General features: G+C 35.0%; 1 protein-coding gene and 1 long non-coding RNA gene across 3 annotated transcripts in view; one reads left to right on the top strand and one right to left on the bottom strand.

Moving 5' to 3' along the window:
• Positions 1–19,982, bottom strand: part of kiaa0753 (KIAA0753 ortholog) — a 38,587-nt gene that overhangs the window by 9,837 nt on the left and 8,768 nt on the right. Inside the window, 3 exon segments of the mRNA XM_056474358.1 lie at positions 17,109–17,229; positions 17,467–17,542; positions 18,782–18,952. Coding sequence (XP_056330333.1) covers positions 17,109–17,229; positions 17,467–17,542; positions 18,782–18,952 — 368 coding nt within the window.
• On the top strand, positions 1,253–18,875 carry LOC130242285 (uncharacterized). Of its 2 annotated transcripts, none has more exons than XR_008838957.1 (4): positions 1,253–1,490; positions 17,132–17,397; positions 17,484–17,561; positions 18,803–18,875. It is a non-coding gene; the product is annotated as an uncharacterized LOC130242285 (long non-coding RNA). The 2 variants fall into 2 exon arrangements; XR_008838958.1 differs by having other exon boundaries at positions 18,806–18,867.

Raw genomic sequence — 19,982 nt, 5'->3', positions numbered from 1 at the left:
TAAATGTCACTTTATGCTGTAAGAAGTGTCTTGAAAAATATCTAGTCAACTATTATTTACTGTCATCATGGCAAAGATAAAATAAATCAGTTATTAGAAATGAGTTATTAAAACTATTATGTTTAGAAATGGGTTGAAAAAAATCTTCACTTCGCTAAACAAAAATTGGGGAAAAAAATAAACAGGGGGCTAATAATTCAGAAGGCTAATAATTCTGACTTCAACTGTATATAATAAGTGCAGTTAAACATAAATATTTGAGTAATTGTATTGTTGTAAAATATAACGTTAAATAAATCTCAAATTGTTATCACAGTTGTTACTATTAATACCAACAACAACAACAACAATAATAATTTAACATAAACAAAGATTTCAAAATATATATATATACTTAATTATACTTTCTCATGTCATGTAAAATTCATTTATATACTTTACATTATATATTTTTCCAATTCTTGTGTTGCACCTTTTCGCGTCATTTTTACTTTTTTGTGCACAAAAGTGTTCTTGGAGCTTCATACGATTACAGTTGCACAACTAAAAGGACCATGCTGTCCATGGAGGATGTGAGAGCTAAAATATCTTAAATAGTTTTTGGAAGTTGAATGACATAAGGGTGAATAATTAACAACAGAATTTTTCTTTTTATTTAGGGGGGTAAGGGGTTGGGGTGAACCAGTGTGCAGAGCATTGTGGAACTGAAGTATACTTTGACCTAAAGTAGTCGAGTCCATGCCTCAGCGGGTCAGTCATGTTTCGGGAGCAGTCAAACAACCAAGATCCAGGTGATATTTTGTCTATCTTCCAAAAAATTCATTAAAAAATACTAAAGGACATAGGGTTGCAAGACTTCACATCTAAATACCCCATAACTGCCAAATAAGCAGCATCAGTGAGATTTACTCACACTTTAAACAGCCACTTCAACTGTTAAGGGAATTAAAGACCGATCCAAACACGATCACAACTAATTAATACTCTAAATTAATATTCCCATTTGTTTCAAGTGGTACTAATCTAAACATCTCAACTCCTCTTCCATGTGACCCGAGTCTTATGTTGGGTACACTTGGATTTAATCAGACTCTCAGAAGCACAAACACTCTCCACGTCCATATTTAGCAGCAGAAGTAAGAGACACCTCACAACTCCCATTCCGGGTTGCCTTTAATACAAATATTGGACGCAAGCTCAGTCTAGACACTTAAAGCGCAAGGCCGCCGACAGCGCACAAGGGCCATTTATTCTCTAATGGAACATTATGGGGGCCGGCTCTGCTATTGTGCAATCACTTCCCCTTTACTGGTCCCGCAAGGCACCCTCTTTGTGCGGCTAATAGAATACTGCTCCAGCTAACAGCTACCTCAAGCGTTTCAGGCATGCTGTGTCATTCTGGAGAAGTGAGGAATTCAACACCACCAGGAGAATAATGTCAAACTTTGACCGGTTGCACGGTGTGACCAGAAACAGCAAGAACAGTCAAGGTAAGCACCCAAATTAGGGATTCAAATGAGCAGAAATCCCTTGTTTAATTTAGCTGCGTAGATATACAAAAGACACGTCATACAAGGTGCTTGTAGAAATTTGGGCAGTTATGCAAGAAGAAATGAGGAAATGCATGTATAGACAATTGGACAAAGGCTTTCCAGGCTTCTTCTGTCAAAATAAGCTTGGCGAGGCACAGTAGAGAGCCAAAAATAATGACCAAATTCCACCCCTTCCTCCTGTCAACACCAGCACAATCACAAAAAAAAAAACCCTGTCAGCGCCGCATGTGATTTATGCGAGCAGACACAATGCTGGGATGACTTGTGTACATGCTCTGGTGTTTTTGGCTGATAGCATCATGTGGCAAAAGGAAAATGTAAGGGAATTTATTCTTAGAGAAGATTCAATAATAAAAAGGAGGCAAACAACAACAGGGTGGAAGTTAACACTGAATAAAAAATAAATAAATAAGAACTTGGTGCCACAGCATGCATGAAGGGTGATTAGAATTTCAAAAGTGTAAAGATAACCATCTGATGAGGAACAAACTGAGAATATGAATAACGACACATTTATAACAATTCATGGTTTCCATTTCTAATACACAACAAACAGCACAACCAGTGAGGTCTGATTCACAAGCAAATGAGTCTTGTGAACCAGTTCTGTCAATCAAAGGTTTATCATTGGCATCACATAAGCTTCCCCTTTTAAAATCCCAAGTGAAAAACACATGTAACATGTATTAAACCCACAAAATGTGTGGTTTTGAAACATTTTTATGTGGGGAAACGTGTTTTTCATCTGTACCACATTTTTCACATGCAAGTTTGCCATAAATCTAGTTAATTATAAAGTAGTATACAGTACTTGAACGAAAAAGTTTGCAACGAATATAATCAGATTCAAAATGATAATTCTTCATACTGGTTTGAATCATTATAGTAATTATTTATTAAAAGCTAACACTGAATCTAAATAAATACAGACTTCATGTTAATAAGAAAATGTGTAGTTAAAGATAAACAGTTTTGTACCAAATGATCCCAAATTTATGCATTTTAATACAAATTTATTTCTACCAAATATTTTCAAACATTTGTTTTCAAGCATTACAGGTGTGTCAAGCTTTTCATTTAAATGGAAACCAAAACACAAGTCACAAGCAAATGACTAATCATTTAAATAAAAAAAATTACAGATGATCATAACATATATAATAAGTGCAGTTAAACATAGATATTTGAGTAGTTGTCTTGTTGTATGTTGTTTTATATATATATATATATATATATATATATATATATATATATATATATATATATATATATATATATATATATAAATAAATGTCATTATTTTTATTATTAATAAAAATAATAATGATAACCGTTGTTATTACTATAATTATTAACACTGTTGTTTCAGGTATTATTATTATTAATATTAATAATAATAATAATAATAATAATAATAATGAAGAATTCAAAATAAAATATACTAAATTATCATTTCTCATGTCATGTTAGGGCTTGGCATAATCTAAATCGACATTCAGAACCTATAATTGATCTAGGTCAATTTTTTCAATTACTGTCCCTACTGCGTGTGGAGTCACATGACCCTGCTCTGTTTACACTTCTGCGTCGAGCACAGCGTATAGTCTGGTGCAGCCTTCACACTCCTCGCCGTGACTGATGCTGAGCTCTGAAAAAATGTAACCACATGTCGAGACGGCGCATAACACAACCTCTGTGATTGGTCAGCTTGGTAGCGTTGACGAGTGTGGGTGGTGGAATAATGCACCAAAACAAATTAAAATGTAAATGAATTATAACAGCACAAACTTTTCTGTAATCTTAGTAGTGCTGTGCATTATTTGTTTAACCCTTTAAAGTGACATGCTGACTGACTGTCTAGGCTGCGCGATGTGTGAGGCCAGCAAACACAACGTAGCTTCAATTATGATGAACACAGTTTCCATAATTATACTTCATTTATAGATAAAGGTCTCTGGTTCTGTATACAAAGACTTTATCTTGCTGGAGTTTATAGCCGTTTCACTTTACTTTAGTACGCATTAATGCCGCTCTGTAGATCTATTGGAGACATTCATAAATATTCAGAGCAAATCTAATGAATGTTGGATACATACTTGTTACATAAATGCCCTAAATCGCACTTCAGCAGCATTTATTTGAGAGCGCACAAGAAAATCTGCGCTTGACCAGCGTAGAATTCAGGGCGTGCAAGAAGTTTTGCGCATGAACAGAGGAAATCGGCATGCAAGCAAAGTGATTCGCATACTCGTATTACATAAATGCGATCACGACTTGTAATACTGCGCTCATGACATTTGTCATTCCAAATAACCATAGGTAGTTGGGAGATCTGTGTAAAAGGTCTGCCACCACAGCTGGAAAAAATCCTAGAGGAAACTGTACTGTACATTATATATTTTTCCATTCTAAATACTTTTTCCTGTACATAACTCTGCAGTTTCATGATCAAATGTAAAGCTTCATTAAATACTGATGCTCTTCCCAGGAAAACAGAATGAGCCAGACAAGCAGCAGAGCACAGGACTGACGAATACTATTTGACCTGAACACATCAGGAGTAATGGGTAAAGACAGCTGCAATAAAGTTGAGCAAACAGAAATGAGACGTGTAAAAGTCACTGGATGACATTCTGGATGGTCAATGCTCCATCAATATTCAGAAGCCAGAGATCAAAACCAATAAAGCCAAAGGGCTCCAATTTGCTGCGTTTCATCCAGTGAGAGGCCTTCACCAGCAGCAAGGTTACAGTCGAGCGGGGAGACGGAGATTAGCTGGACAAGGTTAGATGGACAAAGAGATGGAGAAAAGGAAAAAAATAGACGACGGTCTGGAATAAAAGGTTAGAGAACAGAGAATGAGGATCAAACCAAAAGGCACAGCCTCACCATGGGCCCCGCATTGATCTCTTTGAGCTTTGAATGAAAAGTGAGGGATCACACAATCTCTCAGATGTGCTGGTTGCTTTATAAAGACCTCCAACTCCCATAACCTCTCTGGGTGGACACAGGACATTAGAAGATATCAGCGCTTATCAGCAGTGTCTCCTTTATCGTTCTATTGCTGATACTCCCGCATTAGAAAACCTCTTTCAGATAGAGTTTGTGATGTAATATTCAATAGCACTGTACAGTACTTATGTGAGAAAAACAATGTTTTTAAAGCTTCAAAATTGAACCAATTGCTTTGCAAAATGATTTGCTGTTTTGAAGCATTTAAAACACTACATGCTGTTGGCCAAAACCATGGAAAAGCAACCAAAATATTTTCTGTTCACTCAAAAAAAATAATCTAAATGTTTATGAGTTTCTTTCTTCTATTGAAAACAAAATAAGATATTTTGAAAAAAGCTAAACACCTGTTACCATTGACTGTCATAATAAAAAAAAACAAATATTTTGAAAGTCCTAGTAAAAAAAACTAGTAAAATGTTCATTTTGGGGTGAACTATTCCTTTAAGGGTCTGCATAATATGCATTCTTTTATCAATTTTAAGGCTTATATTGTTTGTTCCATTGTGGGCTTTGCTAAACAGGACAAGATACTATTAATTATTACTCCTTTTTGTTTTACAAATGTGTCAATAAAACACCTACAAACTAGAGCTGCACGATTCTGGCTAAAATGAGAACTGCGATTTTTTGCTTAAAATAAAGATCACGATTTTCTCACGATTCTGTAGGTGTAAAATAAAGCTTAATATGGGTCGGCAATTATTATTGTTTTTTTCTCAAACATATGGTAAAACAACAATAATAATATTATGTGTAGGTCTACTGGTTTCTATAAATAATTCTATTCTACTTATAATAATTCTGATGTTGAATTGTGTTTGAGATATAGGCCTATGCTTGCAATATGTCATTGACAACATTATTAAACAATTCAATTCACTGGTAAAATCAACATTACATAGGCTAGAGTAGTTATACTGACACTGTAAACATTTATTTTCATGCACAACACTTTGTGTTCGCTATTAAGTAAAACATACCAAATGCTTGTCGCAATCATAACTCTAAAATGCCATATAATCATATAAATGTGCATGCTTTCGGTTTCATTTTCGCGCGCGGCTGTCAAACAATCCCTCTGTGCCACAAACTGAAGATTATTTACAACTTTATTACATGTTACTCACAGGCTATGCAGGTTCTGTTCACTAAAGTAGACGCGCGCGCCCGCACTCTGTGATAACAGCTCACGGTCAGCAGCTCACGTCACGTGTGATTTCCCGGCCGCGAATACAGCATTATATGAAGACAAAAATGACATTTTTAGGTGAACTATACCTTTTAAATACAGTATGTGAATCTTTCAACATCATTTGGAGGTGTCCATGTCGCTGAGCAATGTATGTGATACAATGAAAAGACTCGTGCAGCCATCTTTGCTTCTCTCCTGAACTTGAAAATATGATTTGCAGAATCGTAGACATGCTGGATTAAGATCGTCTAGGGGGTCGAATCGAGATTGCAATCTTTTTTCGATTAATTGTGCAGCTCTACTACAAACTGATATGATAAAGGTAAAAACTATAAAAACTGTGAATGGGGCATTGGGGAGAATCTCAGTATTACTCAGTTTGACCCAACAGAAAAAATCCCTAAATCTTCTAAACATTAATGACGTAACAAAGCCCCGTTCACTGAAATCACATGACCTTACTAATTTCATTCAAGCTCCGATCCACTGGTTTGAAACAAAAGCTTCATAAAAGTTTTTAGAGCTTCAAGAAGCAGTGATTCAAAAGCAGTCAACACAGGCAAAAATAAACAAGATAAAAGCAGCAAAGATGTCTGAGCTAATAAGACTTTGTTTTCAGAGGATTTATCCCTCCTTTGTTGGTTTTATCAAACCAAAATATATATATTTTCTTGTTTTCCCTTTAAACCTCACAAAATTTTGTTAGATTTACACTTTAAACAAGAAGAAACTATCTGAGAGTGGGTAATAGTTCAAAAAAAAAAAAAAACACAGTTACATACCATGGCGAGTGAGGTGGGGCCGAGAGCTGTAAGGGAGTCTGAGGCAGGTGGCATGAATGAGATAATTAGAGACCCTTGGACGCATCACCTGCCTCGACTCTCACGGAGACTGCCGTCAAACTGAAAGCAACAGTCACATAATATGTCAAGGCCCGGTCCTCTCTCTCCCAGCACTGGCGTCTCTCCTCCTTTTAGCTTCCAGAACTCCTCCATGACACTCGAGGCAGGTGATGCGTCCAGGTGTCTCTGGTTATCTCACTCACGCCACCCACCTCGTACGCTCTCACGGCCCCGCCTCACTCGCCACACATACAATTAAAAACAGTTTTTGGAGACCATTACGATTTTTGGTGACGCAGTGACACGGTAGGTAGTGCTGTCGCCTCACGGCAAGAAGGTCGCTGGTTCGAGCCTTGGCTGGGTCAGTTGGCGTTTCTGTGTGGAGTTTGCATGTTCTCCCTACGTTCGTGTGGGTTTCCTCCGGGTGCTCCGGTTTCCCCCACAGTAAAAAGACATGCGGTATAGGTGAATTGGGTAGGCTAAATTGTCCGTAGTGTATGGGTGTGTGTGGATGTTTCCCAGAGATGGGTTGCGGCTGGAAAGGCATCCGCTGCATAAAAACGTGCTGGATAAGTTGGCGGTTCATTCTGCTGTGGCGACCCCAAATTAATAAAGGGACTAAGCCGAAAAGAAAATGAATGAATGAATGAATTATAGTTTCTGAGCAAGGCTATTTCATAATGAGTAACTATTGTTGTTCTTGTTAATAATTTGAATGAGTTTTAATTTGTTTTTATTTTTTATTTAAATTGCATTCTTAATAATTTTCTTGTGTTTGGTCATTGTTTATTTTCTCATATGTGTTTACACATTGAAAAAAATTATTGGATTTACTACATCTTTTTAAGGTAAGTGGTTGCAAATAATTTATATAGGCTGAAGTTAAACATTACTAAATTTGAAATTTGTTTGTTTAAATTCGACCCATATAAATAGTTTGCAACCACTTACCTTTAAAACATTTAGTAAATCCAAAGAATATTTGTTTTCAGTGTAGTTTAGTAGCTGAAATGTTCTTTGCTGGATTCCTTTGTCATACAAAGTGCATTGCAAGAACAAAATCAAACCCAGTTCAACCTGTTCCGAATACCATGTCAAATTGAGAAAAAAAACTGAAAAAGAACAGAATTGTTCTTTTATATCAGGATCCACATTGGATGCTTTCTGTCAGTGCATTGTATTGTATTGTATTGTATCGTTTTGTGAGAAACGCTGATGTTAAAGTAGTGCACTGAAATGGCCTGGAATGGAAGAGGAGTGGCTGGTGATTTCAAAGCTCAGATCGCTCCGTTTGATGCTTTTAGGGTAGCATCAAATGACACTTGACTCCACAACCCACTGATAGAAAAATCAAAACAAATCACAGAGGGAGAAAAAGCGAGAAGCAAACACACGTATTGAGTTTCATTACAAATCGGGCATGATGATTGATTATGCTCCGGCAGAGCTTTTTAGCTTTTCCCCCTGGCCCCTGAACATCCTCCAACAAGCCAAAATGCTTCTCGGAATAATAATACCAACCAAAAAAAAAAACAAAGCTAAAAAGCTAAGCCACACTGGCAGCTCTCTATTGTTTTGCAGTAAGGGCTTTTTTGCAACCAGTCGAGCAGTGACAAATGAACTGCGGGCAACATTCTGAATCAGAGTTTAAATCCCCAATTGGTTTGTGTGTGCCATTTACAAACTCCTCAGTGTTTCGGTCTCAAGCAGTGTGTCGTCTACACAGGTAATCAGAGATTAGACAACAAATAATAAGCTCTGCATGCTAATCAACATCAGTGGCCAATACCCGCTCCTCAAAAGCCCCCAGACGTTGCCCCCTCTAGTGGTACATTTCATCCGCAAATACATATTACTGGGTTCCCAGCATAAATCCTCTGTTCGGCCTTGGCCTTTCGTTGCTGTACTAAAAGCTGAGTAATTACCATAATGCTTTGCATAATTCATTTTCCAGCAGTTTTATCTTTCTCGGCCACATCCGCCCAATAATCGTCCATTCTGATGTAAATAAGCTGCTGTAAAGGATGAAGTTTGACTGAAGCATTAGATTGACTCTAATATATAAAACTGTAGCATAAGGAGAAAATTAATGATGAAGGCTGGAAGAATGGATGACATTAAGAGAGAGCTGATGAGTAGATTGACTGTTACTTTCTGATTAACAGAGTAATGTCCTTTTATGTGGCTTTTCATTGAGAAGCGGTTGCCAAGTTGTCATTATGGTCTGCTAAAGCCTGATTTATACTTCTACGTTGAGTGATCACCTTACGTACCACTCGGCGCATTTCCCTGTGAGCATTTGTACTTCTGTCTGTGCTGCTCTGGCAATAACATAAGGTGGATGGATTCAGATATTGGATGCATGATTGGCAAAGCTGCAAAAAGCTTTCTATAACTGACATAAGTCAAAGACATAAAATATAGTGTTAATTGGCTAGCAGGCAACTTTTCATCAGCATCCTAAAGTATTGCCATATTCTTGTCTTTTAAAGTAAGGTGATGCCGCTGTGTATAATGTAAGTTGCTTTGGATTGATTCAACTGCCATGACTATTAATTACAGTGCTGTGTAAAAATCTTAGTACACCATTAAACCATGTAGGTCTTACTTTGTATTGCATGTTTAATGTGTGCTTGATTTTAACTAATTGGCCTGTGGACATATGTTTGATTTTATATTGTGATCATATTGTGTTATTTTAGTCATTTGTCTGCTACTTGTCTGTTTTTTTAGAACATTGTCCATTTAGTGAAAATATAAAACCACAGCAGAACCCTTGTGTCTCTGAACAGTGCACAGCAGTGTTTTCTTTCAAAATAAATGTGTTTTGAATCCAATGATAACCAACTTTAACAACCTATTTACTTCGTTCTTGAATAAACAAGCTGTTTGAATGGACCAAATTAATCAATGACTGCTTTGGTTGGCTTTGATCTTCACTCAGGGATGGGCAGTATTATGATACATTCATTTCAAATATGTATTTTAAATACAAAATAGTTTATTGTAATTGGTATTTGATAGAGTTTTTAAAAATGGGTGAATATTTTGTATCAAAATACTTTAGTATCTTGTATTTTTAAAATACTGTAAAATACTTTGTAAGAAGTCTACATGATGACATCATCAAAATGTGGCCTCAGAAATGAGATGGAATATAATATTAGTCCTTAAGATCTGGAGCCTTCAGCACATAATCATTCTCAGTGTCTGTGCTGCAGGTGGAAATGCAGAGGAAGATTGACTGGTGTTGACTAAGGGAGTAAACAGAGACTTCCAGTTAAATTTATAAGTAATAGTAGTTTTGGATGGATTGCTGATGTAGATTGCAAGAAAATAAGACAAATCACATTGAAACAAGTTCTACAGTGGCGATTCCTACAATACTTCATTGGCCGTTTCAAAATGCCAGTGGTTGATCTGCAGGTGCACTGTAAAGTTAATGAATAGGAAAGATGTCAGTCTAAAGATGTCAAAGTGGCACAATACAGTAAATTAGACACAAAAATGTAATAATACTCCAGTCTATACAGACTGGTCAAAAACTCTAGACTCCCATTACACGGCAGCAGCAGAATGTATATGTTGAGTTTTTTTGCAAAAACGGATAAAACATGATCTCTAAAAAATGGAGTTATGTTGTGCAATGAAGAGTACAATTGAAAAAAAAGATGATTTATGGAAATTTCTAAAACTGGAGATTTTAGTAGTTTTCAGGATTTATGTTTTTACATGAATTATTAAAGATTTCAATCGCAAAAAAATTGATTAAAACAAATTACGTGAACAAAGAATTTAAGTAACCTCTTCATATATTACCCTTAATATACCCTAAATTTTAAGACTGATAAGAGATGGTCGCAATTTTACTGGCCACGCAATGATGGAAACACAATGAAGAGAGTGTTATATTCCAACTCATTCTGTGCATTACATGATTTTTACAGTGATTAAAGAGATCATATTCAATACAGGACTTTCTGTATGAAATTTGTACAAAAGTTATACTAAAATGAAAGAGAAACACAAGTTTATGAATACCTCTCATGTACAGGGGTAGTGATAGAATTGGCAGAGAAGCTGAATTAAACTTGCTCAGAGAAACACTGTTGCTGTTAAACATGGTTTACTTCACTAAGTCAGTTTAATGGTGAAGGGACTGATCAAATATGCCGATTGATAAAAAGTTTGCGAAAAAATGTCCCTTGTTGTGGCTGCTGTATTTTGTAGTTTATTTTGATACACATAAAATTGAGGTATTTGGTATTTAATTTTAAAATACATTTCAATGTATGTTTGCCCATCCCCGTCTTCACTGTATAAAAAAACACTGACATTTCTTATTTTATCTTGTTTTATGACCCCTAATTTATGTTAAGTCTGTTTGAAATCAAAATGTACAATTTATATTTTGCTGGCGCACATTGTTATAATTAAGGTAAACTGTTAATCCATGTAAATGAATCCACTGAAAACAAGTCTGACTATTTGCTTCCACTTTTGGAGTGGCGGTCCTTCTACGGCTTCAGCCACAATATTTTTAACCATGCCTCCTTACCTTTAGTTTGATTGGAGAATTAATGAACAAAAAGAAAGTCCCGCCCCCTACTAAATATTCAGTTTTAATGGAAAGCACATCAACATAATGTAATTAAAGTCTCAGAAACTTCCACACAGGTACTTTAAGTAATCTACATTAAGTGTTCATTGCATAAAAATGACAGCTTTTTTTGGCAATATTGCCAATATGTCCTTGCGGAGCATAAGATTTCTTTCAAAAGGTATTTAAAAACCTATCAATCCCAAAAACAAATTTGTATTGTGTTTCTGTTCTGGCCAGCTGCCAAAGCCTTGATGCCTGTGTCTCTATCAGTCATTGCAGCGCCCAGGATTCCTCCAGAGGATCTTAATCGCACTCACAACCATCACTCATGTTTCAACACAGACAACACAAGTGAGACTGAAGAATAGTCTCCAGGTCCAGTGACATTTTGGAGCCACTGTTTTCTGTCAGCATTAGGTGACTGTCTGGGGATAAATAAATCTAAACAAAAGTTCAGATCAGGGGCAGTGAAGAATACCTACAGCCCACACCGGCTCCATCCTCAGCAGCCCGTGACAGCTCACCCAAACACCCATGGTGAATGCACACACTCCCAGAAATAAAGGTACAATAGTTGTCATTGGACTGGAACCCTTTCAAATGGTACACTTTGGTACGTAAAGGTAGCATGTTAGTACCTAAAGGATCCACAATAGTACCTTAAAATTAAATATTAAAACCTTAAGGGCCCATATTGTAGCTTGAAGGTACATATTTGTACCTAAATTGTAATGAAAAAAAATAAAAATAAAAACATTTTACTTATTAAAAAACTGACCAAGTGCAAGAATAAATAGGAGAATAAACAAATCTCCATCTTGGTGTAATCTGTCCTTGTGGTTACTGTCTGGGATGTAAAATGGCTGTGTTTATTTGGAGAGGTAGCATAAATATTACTATAAAAGGATTTCAGTGCCTGGCCACTCGATCTGTGATGGCTCCAGATTGAAGTCAGAGCCTTTTTTTAAGGACAAGGAGAGTTAGTGAAGCATGATGCTTACTGACCTGAGACCAGTGAACAAATGCTCAACACTGAAGCACAGTCATAACAGTTTCATAACAGATATAGCCTCTACAAAAGAATTACAAAATATTGACTACAAAAAGAAAACCATGTCTAATTGTTATTAACGGAATATATGCAGTTATTGTGTTAGAATATAATATTATTATATAAATATATTATATACTAAATCCTTATAAATGTAATTTGTTATATATAAATGTTACACTTTTTTTCAAATGTGCTGTTTTTACTGTAGTAAGGACACTAAAATAATAAAAAAATAAACAAGTATAACATTTTTGTGTGTGTGTATAAAATGTGCAATAAAATGTACAATAAATGTACTAATACTGCACATTAAAATTGCAAATTAATAAAAATTTATAACATTTTAGCATTTCTAACTTTTTTCCAAAATAAAGCATTTTATAAATGTACTAGCACTTATTTTATTTTACTTATAGGTGTTGATTTTCTAAAAAAAAAAAAAAGTACACTCAGATTAAAGTGTTTTTTTGATTGAATGTCTGACTGACTGACTGACTGACTGACTGACTGACTGACTGACTGACTGACTGACTGGTTGACTGGTTGACTGGTTGACTGGTTGACTGACTGGTTGACTGACTGGTTGACTGACTGGTTGACTGACTGGTTGACTGACTGGTTGACTGACTGGTTGACTGACTGGTTGACTGACTGGTTGACTGACTGACTGACTGACTGACTGATTGATTGATTGATTGATTGAATTTTGTTTTACCCATAACCAAATCATAAAATAAAGAGAAGTTACACACAAATTACCACTTGTCAATCACTTTTTCACTGGCAATGAATAGGCAGAGTAATCTGTGTCCCTATAATGGCGTTGACAAACTTGGTTGGTAAAAAAAAGAAGTGCACAACCAACAGGAACCAATAAACAGTATCTGAGGTTTTCGCTAAAATGTACAAGTAAACAAAAGTACAAGTGTAAAAGCGAAAGATTGAAGCAGTGTACTGATGCTGTGACACGTTACCTGATAGATTCAAAAGACAGAAGAGTCGTTAGATAGAGACAAGATGAATTAAATATCCTGTTTAATAACTATAGTAAGATGCGATACAGCGGTACATCCTTGATAAACTGTCTGACGTGCACTACAATCTGGCGTTTTGTGCTCAAAATACCCGCTGAATGCCTGGAGCTCAGACATGTGTGACTTTGAGTGTGTGTGTGTGTGTGTAGTCACGTGATGTGCGTTTTCAGCAGTATAGTGTGGAAGGAGGGCTTTTCAGAAATGCTAGATGAAACGCCAGTGTGGACGAGGATTGCTTTCATTCTAAAATGGCACTTTAAAACTAAGATGTATTAGTGTAAACGGGGCCTAAGTGTGTATTTTTCGTGAGCGGTTTGCTGCTGCGACGGGGGCGGCGTGGAGAATCGTGATGCCGGCTTAGCATCGTGATGTCTATCGGCCATCGACATCGTCTATCGACCCAACCTTACTGTACACAAACTCTACCAAACTTCATATATAAATACTGCATACACAGCAATAAATATTTAAATGAGTGATATATTTCACACGAATTCAATTCAACCCAGCAACTCAAGACATTTGCAACTTAAGATTTGGGGCATTCTGAAAAATTAGCCAACGTGGATTCAGAAAAAACAAGCTAAATATAAAACAGTACCTCTTATTATGCAAAAACATTGCACATTCAACACTACACTTTATTCTCACACTTACATCTCCACACTAGTTTGTTCTCTAAACTGCAATGCTCAAAATCATTTACATCTGTCGTCGCCTTTATAAATGTATTTACCACATAAACACACGCAAATGTAAATTATTGATAGGTGTGCTGGTCGTGAGTATGTAGCAGACAGAATGAACACTTGAAAGGCTTGTAGACACTGCAGTAATTCCCTGAGATTAGACACGAGATGATGCTTTGAAGTCTGTGTAGACACTGTGCTACTACATCGAAACTAGAGAAAGTGGAGGCCGAATGTTTACACTGCATTCAGAGAGCCGAAGGGCCTCACTGTGAGCTGAAGCCCAACAGGAGAATGCATTTTAATCTTCTAATGTATCTATTGAACCTGTTCCACTAAATTTCCCATCATGCCCCTCTGGCTTTTTAAACGCCTCTCATGCCCTCAAGACTGTCCCTTTTTTATTATCTTTTATTTTCCTCATTAATTTACTGAGCTGCAGCTGCTGCCAAAGCTTTTGAGCAGAAAGAAGCATGGTTTCCTGCTCTCTCTGGCGAACTATGAAGAGGAGGTGGAGAGAGAGAGAAAGAGAGAGACTGGTTGTTTACCAGCAGATATTTAAATTGGATTTCCTTGTGGCTGTTATGAATATTCTCTAAACAGACAGTATTACAGTGCGCGAAAACAGTCTGGTCAGTGTACTGTTCCTTTGCCACTTCACATGAAATTGAGACTGATCCCAATGTTACTGACGTCCAGGATATGCGCCCCCTATTTCTATAGCCATTCTGCGAATTCAAGCTTGAGAACAGAATATACTTTATCTGTGATCATTTTTCAATTCAATTCCATTCAAGTTTATTTGTGTATAGCACTTTTCACCATAATTATTGTTTCAAAGCAGCTTTACAAAAGGTGCATATTATTGCCTCACAGTACATTCAGAAAAGTTAAGATTATTAGTTACCATAACTGTATTAGTTACTAATCTATAGGCCCACACAGAATCTGCACATGCAGAAATCTGCAGATTACTGCAGATTTTTAGCCCCATCATTGAGTCTATTTATGTACTTGTGTAAATGTATATTTATTCAGTTTTTAAATTAATTTCAATTATATTATTAACTAAAATATTCATATGATTAATGTACAATACAAGTTGGTAAATCAATATTTTCTGTCTTTTAGTAGATATATGGTAGATATATTATATGAGAGACTTGCTTTGTTTACCAAATAAGTGGATATAATTGAATTTGCATTGTAAACATTAAATAAAAGTTAAAAAGGTATTATATTTTATTTCATATATTAAGTTTTTAGTTATGATCCTCCTAAAATCATTCCACATAAATCCGCATATTTTTGACAAAATTCTGTGCAGAAATAGCAAAAAATGTCCAGAGATTCTGTCTGGCTCTACTAATAACTCTAAAGAAAACCATCAGCACATGGAAAAATCAACCTACCACTATTCAGCAGCATTTCACTCACACTGAAGCCTGATTTATACATCCGCGCCCACTGATCACCATACCCCACACCACATACTAGTAATGCACGACATTGGAAAAATATGACATTTTGATATTTTGCTTTTCTGTGATATGAATTTCACCAGATAGCTTGAACAGGTCTATTTGAAAAGTAATCATTCATTAAGACTGACTTCTGTCTGATATGGGAGTGAATCATGCATACAATAGAATACATTTAAAAAAATCAGACAAATACTATAGAGCAAAATTAAAAGTGAAATATACAGTGTTTCATGGTTTTCTGGGGAGTCAGTATTCAGGTACAGAAATTGAAAAATCAAATGTAAAGTAATAATTTAGATTTCTTTGTATAACTAATCCAATACAATATACTGTTATTAAAGTTAAAAAAAGGTATAATTTCTTGTGCCTGTATGCTTGCTCATTCACAGGCCTTAAAAACACACTTTCACTATAGTTGGACACACACAGTGACTTCATAAATCTTGTGCGTTATAAACTGTGGCTCTTGGTCAACTTTAATCCAAACATTGCATATCCTACGATGTGACTATTACTGATACGCACATTGCTTTATCGATGCTGAAACGATATGTTGTGCAATATATTGTGTGATATTATGATAATTTCATGAGACGATTTAAATAACTATTAGAAAATAATTCATTATTGGCGCAGTGGTAGCATGTTCCCCTCACAGCAAGAAGGTCACTGGTTCAAGCCTCGGCTGGGTCAATTGGCGTTACTGTGTGGAATTTGCTTGTTCTACACGTGTTCCACGCTGGGTTTCCTCGGGTGCTCCGGATTCCCCCACTGACAAGTCCAAAGACATGTGGTATAGGTGAATTGGGTAGGCTAAATTGTCTGTAGTGTATGTGTGTGAATGAGTGTGTGTGGATGTTTCCCAGTGATGGGTTGCGGCTGGAAAGGCATCCGCTGCGCAAAACATGTTCCGGGTTCATTCCGCTGTGGCCACCCCAGAATAATAATGGTACTGAGCCGATAAGAAAATGAATGAATGCATAGAGAGTGTGCTTGTTATAAAGTGTAATAACCAAATTGCAAGCATAAATGAATACAATATATTAAAAAAAACAAATGAAATCTTTGTGGTTTTCAAGATATTAAGGTTTTGAGGTAAAATGTAAACTAGCCATGTAATCAAATTTAAAGAAATAACACTTTATAGTTATCACTGTAATTAAAAATACTATTAATCTTTGTTAAAGCTACAAATTTGATCATTTCTTGTGTCCAAATGGTTTAAAGTAGCTTGAAATCTTACATAGTCACATGCCTTAAAAGTAATTTGTATCTCTAAATACAAATTTAGAGGTTAATTATAATTATCCTGGTTAATTATAATTATAACTCAAAATTGCAAACTCTGCGATTAATTGGATATTCGCACATTGCGATATCAATGTCGAAACGATATATTGTGCAGATAAATATACTAAAATGTACCAAAATCTTGACTAAAACCAAAAACAGTTAGTCTGTTTTGTTGCACACCTAATAAGTACTATAGTATAAGCAGAATAATTAACTCCAGAATGTTAAATTACTATAATATAATTCAAAACCATTTTGATTGCATCACTACCTTGGTGTACATTATTTATTAACAATTCAACAGCTTGTTATCAATTCATCTCTATTTATTTAGTCTGCATTCACTCACCCAATCTCTACTGGCTTTTGCAGGAGGATGTCGGCTGTAGCGGGTGCATTCTGGGTTGGTTTGGTAAGTCGGATTGGTTGGGGTGAGGTTGGCCTGGAGCTGGAAGTATTCCTTGTCGAATCTACATAAAAACAGGAGCTGTTACACTGCTGCCATCTGGTGGGCATTGCCTTCACGTCAGGCAAATAAAATGCAGAGCACATACTTGTCTGACTCTTCAGGGACAAAGTGGAGAGATGCTGAGACTGACCTTCTGATTGTCCCGAAAGGACACCTGATAACTGCTTTTGTCAGTATTTCTGTCTACTCTGAAATGGCATGAATGTGAATGGCTATTATTGTGTGTCTTGTGACTCACATGTGCCTCTTTCCCAGATGAGAGGGTCCGAGTATGAGACCATGGCAAGGCGCCGACGCACTTCGTCCTGGTCTCTCTGGATAAATACAACAGAGGTTTGTTTAAGTTTAACAATAATATAAAATAAAAATGCATACAATATCACAGAATCAAAAATAACTAATAACTAATAACTAAAAATAAGATTTTTTTAAATATTATTATAAATTATAAATGTGTAAATTATTTTTAATTCACAATCCATTTGTTATAATGATCTTTACCTTTAAATTATTATTATCATTTGTATAACTTTTACAATTTATTAATTTAATTTAAAAAATGTATAAAAACATAATTATGTTTACAAATCTTAATGATTTTTGACAACAACATTATGATAATAATAGTCAATCATTAAGGGGTATTAAAATAGTTATTATTATAATAGATATTATAATAGTAATAATACATTTACTTTTAATAATATTGTTTAAAAAAAGAAATGATCAAAATAATGTTAAACAAATAAAATTGTAATAATACCATTATAGTATACTTACTATAACAACATTTGTAAATTATTGTCTTTTTTTATAGAAAAATATTATTTAAAATCTTTTTTAACAATATAATAAAATGTAATCAAATAATATTAGATTACATTATACCTGCTATAATAACACACATATATATATAACAAGTAATAAAAAAATTCTTAAAATGTTTTCTATTTATTGTCTGCATCAGTGGTGTGTACTGAAATGGGAAAAAAGGCTTTTAATTATCCAGCACCTTTAGCATGGTATAACCTCCAACAAACAAGTTGCAGTTTAAAAAGTTGGTGTCACTACATGCTTTTAAAAACATTTTAAATGATTTGGAGTTTGAAACATTGGCCTGTAGATGTTGTGAATAGTTTTTAACTGTCAATGTATGTGCTTTTGATGGATGAATGGTATTACCTGTTGTTTGTTAAACCAATGTGAACTGTATGTATACTGCCTAAGCTTGGCCAGGATGCTCTTGTAAAAGAGATTTTTAACCTCATAGTGCTTTTCCTGGTAAAATAAAGGTTTTAATAATAATAATAATAATGATGATGATGATAATAATAATAATAACAACAACTTGTTATAAAGCTACCACTTCCTTTTAATAAAATGTTGTAATATTATTCATTTTTTTGCTTTCATTTTGTAATTTATTAATGTGAACGACCTACTGACCCACTGACTTACTGACTATATTATGACTATTACATGACAAAAAGTGCAGGATCATTCCAAACTCACAAATCCTATAATCTACGCCTTTAGCTTTAGCACACACTGACCTCCATCTCCTCCATCCTCAGCAGCATGCTCTCTAATGTGGGGCCCTGTAGCTTCCTCTCAGCATCCGTCTCAGCCACCTGCTGCCTCTGCGTGACCCACAGAGCTTGAGCTGTGTCCTCCAGAAGATCCTCCAGAAGAGCTTCACTCAGCACGTCTGTCCTGCCCTCAGCCTGAGCATTTACAACACAACACAGAATAATATCAAGATCAAACTCTTCTATATCAAACTATTGCTTAAGAAAATGTTTAAATGAATCCTCCTCATGGTTTCTTTTTTTTATGGTATTGGGCTGTCTAACAATAAATTTAAACTTCTCTGAAAAATGCCATCTTTTAAATATTTTATGTTAAAAACTATGTTATATGTGAAAACTTCATATTTTAAATTGGAAATGCCATGAATAGTATGAAAAATAAAACTAAAAAACTGAGAATTTTCAAATGGTCTATTTTTTCCATATAAAGTTAAAGGCATTACTGCAATGTTAACAACTGTTGAATGCATTGAATCTGGAACAATGTAAACCTCGCAATTTTGTGTCTTTTATTTATTTATTTATTTATTTATTATATTAGTTCATAATTTTAAGATTAATATTGTACAATTTTATATTTTTGAATATAAAATGTTCAGTTGAAATGAAGTAATAATTAAAAACAAAAAGTTAAAGGCAACATTTTTAGCCCTCCCACGATCTGTTTTATTCTTTTCAAATATTTTTTTATAAGTGATGTTAAACACAGCAAGGAAATTTTCAGTAATTCCAGTGATTTTGTTCTTCTGGGAAAGCTTTAACTTCTTTTAGTTTGGCTGGAATAGAAGTAGTTTTTCACATTTTTACAAACAATTTTAAGCTCAATATTAGCCTCCTTAAGAATTATTATTTTTTTGATTGGCTATTGAACAAATCCCTGTCATCCAATTATCCTAACTTGCCTAATTAAATAACCTAGTTAAGTCTTTAAATTGCGCTTTAAGTAGAATACAAAATAAGTAAATATCTCGCAAAATAAAGAGAAAAATATTATCTACTGTCATCAAGGCAAAGAAAAAAGAAATAAGTTATCAGAAAACAGTTATTAAAACTACTAAAATGTGTCTGTGTCAATTTTTTGTTATGTGAATATCTCCAAATTAAATATTCACTGCGAAGTCTTAATGCTGTTTCAAGAATACGAGTGAAAGACAGTGTGAGTTTC

This window comes from Danio aesculapii, chromosome 15 (assembly GCF_903798145.1).
Source record: "Danio aesculapii chromosome 15, fDanAes4.1, whole genome shotgun sequence".
NCBI lineage: Eukaryota > Metazoa > Chordata > Actinopteri > Cypriniformes > Danionidae > Danio > Danio aesculapii.
The sequence above is the reverse complement of the archived record's forward strand: the minus strand, read 5'-3'. Positions and strand labels throughout refer to the sequence as shown.